Source organism: Diaphorina citri, unplaced genomic scaffold (assembly GCF_000475195.1).
Source record: "Diaphorina citri unplaced genomic scaffold, Diaci psyllid genome assembly version 1.1 scaffold2437, whole genome shotgun sequence".
Taxonomy (NCBI): domain Eukaryota; kingdom Metazoa; phylum Arthropoda; class Insecta; order Hemiptera; family Psyllidae; genus Diaphorina; species Diaphorina citri.
In genome coordinates this window covers 8,146-16,936 of record NW_007379859.1, presented here as the reverse complement: position 1 = coordinate 16,936, position 8,791 = coordinate 8,146, and the positions used below count along the sequence as shown (strand labels likewise).

The 8,791-nt window shown below is 39.6% G+C and overlaps 1 protein-coding gene across 1 annotated transcript; it reads left to right on the top strand.

Annotated features, from left to right (window-relative positions):
* The first annotated feature begins 1,292 nt into the window (after positions 1–1,292).
* Positions 1,293–7,230, top strand: LOC113471444. Its single transcript, XM_026830589.1, has 8 exons — positions 1,293–1,324; positions 1,752–1,850; positions 1,960–2,065; positions 2,410–2,556; positions 3,021–3,098; positions 6,170–6,286; positions 6,488–6,593; positions 7,076–7,230. Exons 1-8 carry the CDS (start codon positions 1,293–1,295, stop codon positions 7,228–7,230), a joined length of 840 nt encoding a protein of 279 aa, XP_026686390.1.
* Positions 7,231–8,791: the final 1,561 nt, after the last annotated feature.

Here is an 8,791-nt window from a genome sequence, read left to right as displayed (position 1 = left end):
CTGAAAATAGTGAAAAGAATAAAAATTAATAATAATAATAAAAAACTTTAAGGCCAGTCATGTTCAGACCGACTGACAGAGCTTTGTCCGCCACACAAGTTACGACTAGTAGAATAAAAATATACCTAGTTTATCCTGCTAAAATGAGACTAAAAAGTCCCTTTACCCCAACAGTCTAAACAAGGTCACCTTTATCAAACTTCATCTTTTCTGTTAAATGATTCAGGATTTGATGGATTCAGACAAAAAAAAAAGAATAATAAAAAAAACGGTAGGTAGCTGCATTGCTACACAGATAACAATGATAACATAGGTAGTTATGATAACATGTACATGATTTAGTAGGTAGTACCTACATAGGTACATGATTTAGTATTCTACATATGATCTCACGTTCCACTAGCTACACTCCAAGTTCAACTCAGCCACTAGACTCTATCCACTACATATACACTATATCCACTACATATACACTATATCCACTACATACATCCACTATGTGCTTTATGACCGTGACATATAAAATTTCATACCGAGGGTGGTTAAATCTTGCTCACTTTTGTTACACAGTGCAGAATGCAGTGTAGTATTTTTTTTTTATTATTATTATTAATATTTTTTATTTTATTTATTTATTTATTTTTTCAATTTAATCAGGGTGTTTAATTTACCTAATTGTAAAATGTACTCCCCATAATATGTCAAACTATATAAGACGTTGGTTAAAGGGACTTTTCAGTTCTATCCCAGCAGGATGAACAAGGTATATTCTATTCTATTCCACTAGTCTCAATGGTGTAGTACTGTAGTAGCACGGTGGACTTCGGATCTGGAGGTTGGTGGTTCCAGTCCAAGTCAAGTCATGAAATTAATCAATGTGTATTATTATTAAACCATACGTCTTTTGAAGGAGCACCCAGACGTATTTATAACACGGAGGTGGGCCCAGTTCTGCTGAAGACTTTAACACCTTCATTGCAAAGTCAGCCATATATTTAGTCTGAAACTACACCTTTTTAACAACCCAAGGGAACTTTCAAAGCTCCCCAAGTTCAATGGGAAAATTATGGGATGACTCAATGAAATCGCCACGAATGTTCACGGTTCTATGACGGACATAACGATATGTGTGTATACACACACCCACCCATCAGTAACTGCCCCGATCTAACTTATTAGAACGAGGGTGTAGATGGTGTAATTAAAAAAAAAAAAAAATGCCAGGTTAGTCATAAGTATATGACGGACATCTGGCCTTTCAAAGGCTATGATAGGGAGGAAATAGGTCAAGGATGGGACACAAGTGCATCTACAAGAACGGAAGGTTAAATTTTGCTTCTTTTTTTCCTTTACCTAGTTGAAGTGCATCAACAAGAAGGCTATAGATTGTCTATAAGAATGGAAGGCTAGGCTCTAGGCTGTCAACAGGTCGAAAGTTCTTGATTAGACTTTAACACCTTCATTGCAAAGTCAGCCATATGTTTAGTCTGAAACTACACCTTTTTAACATCGGCACTTAAAGTGTTAGCTCAAAATGCCAGGTTAGTCATAAGTATATGACGGACATTACGTAGTCCAAAACTGCACCTTTGTTGCTTGGTGAAAAGAGTTAACCCAACATGTGCCTCCTTTTTCTGAAGACAATACCCGAACTGTCTCTCTTTCTTCCAGGAACTCTTCTGAAGACTTTAACCCAAACTGTCTCCATTTCTTCTAAAGATTTTAACCCAACCTGTCTCTCTTCGTTCCAGGAACATGTTCATGATTCCCGAGCACACCAAGGACGGTTACCGGATCATCTACGCTGGTCTGCACAACAGCGACTCTTCCCTCTACAATCTAGTTGCTTGGTGAAAAGAGTTAACCCAACATGTGCCTCCTTTTTCTGAAGACAATACCCGAACTGTCTCTCTTTCTTCCAGGAACTCTTTTAACCCAACCTGTCTCTCTTCGTTCCAGGAACATGTTCATGATCCCCGAGCACACCAAGGACGGTTACCGGATCATCTACGCTGGTCTGCACAACAGCGACTCTTCCCTCTACAATCTGGACGAAACCATGAAGGTAATAATAATATTATATTTTTCTCTTCTTTTTCTTCGCCTTTTTCTCTGTACAAACGGGGTGGGCCTCTCAATCAGTCCTAATTAGGGTGATTGCTTTGGGCTATTTGGTTTTGGCTAAAAATGTCACGAAAGGATGCTCATCGCACTCAACCTTTGCTATTTCTTTAGCAGGGGAAATTCAGGCTGGTCTACTCGCTGTTCAAAGTCCCCCAGCCAGACTAAGCTGGTCTACAGCTCCCTGTTTAATGTCCCCCAGCCAGGCTAGATATGTCTTCTTTTATAATAAGACCAAAATTACACTTGGTAAAACTTAAACTTTAAATAAACTATGTCTTCTTTTAGGTGTTCACGATGATGGCCGAAGCTATTGACGGTGAATATGGAAGCTGTCCGGGCTACATTATCTGCGTCGATTCGGAGAAGGTCGGCTTTGGCCATCTGACCAAGATCAACTTCTCCATCCTGCGACGCCTGTTCCATTTCGCGCACGTAAGTTCGTCACAATGTTTGAAGTTTCTAGATCAGACCGTTCTAGAGATATTAAATATTGATTGATTGATAAATTTTTGCTTTATTTGAATAAGCTTGTGTCTAACTTTTTGTGGGGAATGTCTCTTCGGGGTAATGCTCCGCCCCGCAAGTCTAATAGTTTGACAGCCTGTGCTACTAGAAATATTATACGCCACAGACCAAGTAGCCATTTTCAGGTAGTTGTAGGTTGTAGAGGATTGTGTTTACAAACAGACACACGGACCCAAGGCTGAAACTTTAGATTTGGGCTCCAGAGACTTCAAAACGTGTTTTAGCGCTAAAAACTGATTATTTATTGGAAGAAGTCAGCCGTTTCAGTTACAACTGTAGAGTAGGAACTGGAAAAAGATAGGGATTTATCGTCGTGGTCCTATTCTGCATGTATCCATCCTTTTCTACAATATTTCATTTTCTATTTTCAGATCGGCATGGACATCCTACCATTCTATTTGGACAACCACAAAACAGTCAACGTCAAGGACGGAGGCAATGTAGATGAGGTAAGTTAGGTGGCAATCAAAAGACCGCGGGTTCGAGTTCGAGCGGCCCTAATTTCCCATAATAATTACATACAACACCTATTGAAGTCCAAGAAAAAAGTCCTAGCAGAACTCTAGCCTTCGTCAAATGTTTAAAGATCTTTTAGGGCAGCACTATCAGGTAGACCTGTCAGGTACAGCGGAAAAGGTCCATGAAAGTCACAAAAGATCTAACCAGGTCGTCGCAGACATGGGGTGGGCTTAAAAATATCGGATGGCCCTACTCACAAACTCATAGTCCTTTACCAATTACCAGGTGAGCGTCTTGACCACCACGCCCAACCAAGGCACGCAGGCAGACAATTCTATATAACTTTTTTCCTGTCATCAAATGGCAACACCAGCACCGAATGTGTTAATATCAATCAGCCTTTCCTACCGAGGTAGGCAGAATCAACTCTATAGGTATGAATTTCTTTTTTTCCTGTTACCAAATGGTACCTTCAGCACCGAACGTGTTAATATCAGTTAGCCTTTGTGTGATTGCAAACAAGACTGCGAACTTGGTAACTAGCTGTTGGAGACTTAGTGCTCTATCAGGCGACAGGAACTTGCTATTATGGAGGCTTACTGTTCCATTTGGGGTCATACCATATTCAATGATGGAAATGCAAGTTTATGTGGGGTCATGTTACTCTCAATGATTGAAATGCAGGTTTATGTGGAGCAAGTGCATGGTCAATAGGAAAATATCATAGTTTGATTTGTACTTAGCTAAGTACAAACTAAGTACCTTCAGAGTGGTCTAGTCGTTGGTCAAGAGGAAAAGTATACTTGATTTGTACTTAAGAATACTTTAGCCTACCTTCAGAAAGGACTAGAAGTCAAGGCACCCTCCTGATAACCAGGAAGGCTCGTTTTTTTTATAAGTTTCCATTTATATTTGATCGACAAAAAACTCAGAACATACATTTTTCATATAAATGGTATACCCATCCGTATAAGCAGAGCTTGTCCCACGGATGGGTTGAAAGTGAGGTTGAAACTTCATACACAAATAGCGCAATCCGAGGCTTAGGTGTAGGGACAAACAGCCCTAAAGGAAGGATTAAGCTTCTACGAATCCACGAGGTTGAAACTTCAGATTTATTAAAGGTTAAAGGTCTCAGGGCTTATTTTGTATGCCAATCAAGCCTTTGAGTTTTACAGTTTACTGAACCACAAGTGCTTTTGGAAAGTTATTGGAAAACGCTGTGTCGCGAGTTCGATTCCCGCCCGGGGCAAACTTTATTCCAAACACATAAGGGTCATTCTCATAACGGCTGGCATTCTATCTTGTCTTTTATTCGATTTAGGGACGATAAGATCTCCGTTGTTACAGTTCGGTACATCAAATTATTTCACAATACTACTCGGTATAATACGGACGGATATGCTCCATAATGACATGAGAATAATTGCAGGTGACATTGAAAGCCGATCTAATGAAACTGGTTGCACTTGTCGTGAAGAGTATACCTTCAGTAAAGTTCATTCAGTAGGGCATTGAGTTTTCATGAGTTTGCATAAAATTTGCAATAATCATTCTATTCTTGTTGTAATTATGGTCATACATATATATTGAAAGACCGAAACACGATTTAGAAAAAAAATGTCATGGACCTGAGGTGTTTTCTCCTCAGTCGACACAAAAAAAACCATCGGAAACATGATTTAGAAAAAAATGTCATCCACCTGAGGTGTTTTCTCCTCAGTCGACACAAAAAAAAAATCTTTTATTAATTGAATATTTTGTGCCGACTTTCATAAAAATAGAAGACTAATCATACCGAAACAAAAAGGAAAGCAAAAAATTGGGAACACCCTGTATACGGTATATACTATACATATACAATACACAGTGTATACCTACTTGTTTAGGTAAATAGGCATGTTTATAAAGTATCTATTGATAGAAAAGTCAAGTTTAATGCAAGAAATGCAATGGTGAAGAAATTAAATAAGTTTGTAATTGCTTCTGACATTGAATTCATGAGAACAAAGAGTTCTACATGTACCTAACAAGTTGTTACAATTATGCAAAAAAAAAACTTACTGCCGGGAGTGCCGGGTTCTGACAGGCCGCGAGGGCCAAAGACCTCCATGAAACAACTTTCTCGAGAATTCCCGATTTGGGGCAAAATTTGATAAAAAATAAAAAATAAAAAAAATAAATAATAATAATAATTGACACCCTTCGGTATCACAACAGTGCAATAGTCCTAAACAAAGAATAGCTCACAGCTAAAGGAGATTTAGCTAAAATGGACGGGGCACAAAAGGGATCAATCGTTAAGCAACCATCAATAAATACTATAGGACTCATAATATAGGACTCTTCTTATGTCAGAATGGTTTGGTACATAAACATAGGTGGGGTGGTAGAGAATGCCATAGGCATTAACCCCACCCTTGATCAAACTTTATTTTGTATTTATATGTAGATACATTATGTTACCATCTGTATATAAAGTTTGATCCAATCGTGTAATAATAATAATAATAGGTAAGAGCAGGTTGTACATAGTTCTTGGAATAGTGAAAGTTTGCGGAATTCATGCATTGGACAATGAGAGATTTCGTTCAATGTGGAATCACCTTAACAGAGGAGGTCTTAACGTCCTAAAATCCAAGAGAGGATGACAGGATAAGAGAAATACTGATTTTAAGCAAACGTATTATTGAGTGACTCTCCTGAGAACCCCTAGATATTCGAGGCAGAAGAGCAGTACAGTAGTTGTCATTTGGAGAACGAACCTTATCAGTTCAGGATAAAGTTTGTCCCAGGCGGGAATCGATCACGACCTGGCTCTTTCAAGGCAGATGCGCTACCCTCCAAGCTGACCAGACTGGCCGTTGGTGTCTTTTGAGAAATAATAATCCAATAATAGTGGGATTGAACCCACGCCCTCCTGTTTACCAGGCGAGCGCCTTGACCACTACACCACCGAGGCAGGTACTACACCACCGAGGCAAATAATAATCCAATAATAGATTTATTGACACCATTTATATTTCTTTTGGTTCATTTTATATTTCTTTCGGTTCCTCAGGTGAAGTTCCATTCCAAGATGGATGATTTCTACAAGGTGATGCCCAGGGAGATTTTCCCCAAAGACATGAAAGGGGATGCACCTTACACCCGAGAGGAACTTGCCCGTAAGTTCTCAGTCAGACAGTGGTATATTGTTTAATAGGTTTTTAACATCACTGTATAACTAAGGTTTTAGTCAGACTTCATGATACGTTGTTTGATTGGAGTTTAGGTAATGTCACTGTATAATAAAAGGTTTATAGTGACGGGGTTTCCCCTCGATTCGGTGACAAGCTAGTCTTCAACCAGCCTGGATGGGGCCGATTCGGTTCCTCAGGTGAAGTTCCATTCCAAGATGGATGATTTCTACAAGGTGATGCCCAGGGAGATTTTCCCCAAAGACATGAAAGGGGATGCACCTTACACCCGAGAGGAACTTGCCCGTAAGTTCTCAGTCAGACAGTGCTATATTGTTTTATACTGGTTTAACGTCACTGTATAATAGAAGGCTTATATAATGGGGGATTTACCCTCCATTCGGCGACAGGCTACTCTTCAGCCAGCCTGAGTGGAGCCGAAAAAACCCAGAGCTCATGTGGTTGATTCAGCTACCATAATAAATTTCATTTTTGTACCTCCTGAACAATACAAGGGCATCCCTTTCAGGAATCCAGCTTGTAAAAAACCAGGCCTATGAATACATGATCTAATTTTTAACTAAATTCCCTTAAAGCATGAGCTATTTATACCAGAATCAAAAGTTGTGCTTTGGGACGCTGGAAAGGTTTTCGAAAAGAAAGATTTGTATAAGCTTAAGCCATCAGGGCAGTGGCCCCTATATCTAAGCCTCAGAGTGGGCTTTTTGTGTATGGAGTTAAGCTTTCGCTATGAAAACTCATATTTGTCCCTTTGTTCTCCTTTCCAGTGCAAGCGAAGGAGAAAATGGAGGCTCTGGAAGATTACTACAAAATGTTCGAGAGTTGGAGGATCAATGACGGATACTACGGGCAATACAAGATCCTCAGGAAACGAGATTCCATCACCAGCAACGGATCCTTCAAAGCTCTACAACTCGATTGATGGGGGTTCGATGAAAGCTCAATTTGGCTGAAAAGGCCTCAACCAAGTTGCTAAAGACCTCGACAGCAACGAAGCTCAATTTGGCTGAAAAGGCCTCAAGTTGTTAAGACCTTGACTGATTCGAAAATACATCGTCAGCAAGTGATCTTTCAAAGCTCTACAACTCGAGTGATGAGGGTTCGAGTTCGAGAGTCGATGAGAGCTTAATTTGGCTGAAAAGGTCTCAAGTTGTCTAGACTTCGACTGATTGGAAAAGACCTCCACAGGTTGAAGATCTCGTCAGCAAGTGATCCTTCAAAGTGCTGCAACTCGATTAATTAGGGTTTGAGAACCTTGACTGGGTTGAAAAGGGCCTCAAGAAGTTGAATTCGTAGAGGGCAAACTCGAACATTTTGTAGTAGTCATCCAGGCAAACAGCCCCATCCTTTGGGGCTGTTTGCCCCTATACCTAAGATGGGCCTCTAACGAAGTTGAAAACAATGGGACCTCAAAAAGGTTGAGATCCCGAGCCATTCGTCAATCATTATGTCCAGAAGAGCTCAGTTACTGTAGTTGTTTTCGCTACATCATTTACTGGAAGAAGGGATGGACAGAAGGGAACTCTGTTTTCATAGTCCATACGCGCCCGTTACTATAGCTGTTTTACAACATTTAGTAAAACAGTTGTTTACCACAAGTACGGTTTACCCAGGGCACTCCCTTACCACAAGAGCTCAGTTACTACAATTGCTTTACGACAGCAAGAGCAAGTGATACTCCTGAGAACCTCGATGTGTTCAGGGCAGAGGAGTGCCTTCAATTGTTTTGGCAAGAAAGGGATTTGTGATTAACGAAATTCAAATTCAACAGGAAATTTGCATTCCAGAGAGGAAGGACTTAAAAACTACCAGAAAACTTAACATTCCAACGACAACAAGAAGACTGAAGATAAGTGGACTAAAAGTAGAATCAGAAGCTTTTGAAGCATTTCCGGTGGTCAGTACCGATATTACAAATAACAACATAACAAGTACAAGTAGACCATAACTTGATGGCATTTAGTAATTTTCAGGTACTGACTGGAATTTGAACCGAACAAATTTAATAATTTAAAAAAATAAAAATAAAAATAAATAACTGTTATTGGTGCAATACATTGTCCATAGATTTTTGTAAATATTAAACGCTCATTATTTACCAAATAGGTAATTATTTACAAAGGTAGATCGTAGATCACCTCTGTGGATTAGTGGTTAAGAAAGAAATCACCTGTACCTCTGGTGGTCAGTGATTAAGAGAGCACTGACTCTCAACACCTTTACAGCCTCAACCCGGAGGGTGATAAAACAGAGTCTTCTTCTTCTTCTTTTGGTGCCATATTCTACTGAACGTTGGCAATCATGATGGCTAATTCATTCTTGTCGTGGGCTGCTTGGAGAAGATCTGGCATACTTTTATTGAACCATTGATTGAGATTTTGGATCCAGGATGTTCTTGGTCTGATTTTTTTTTTTTTTTTTTTTTTTTTTTTATAAAACCCTGAACCCAAAATCCCAGCCCAGGTTTCAAAAAAAAGGGGGGG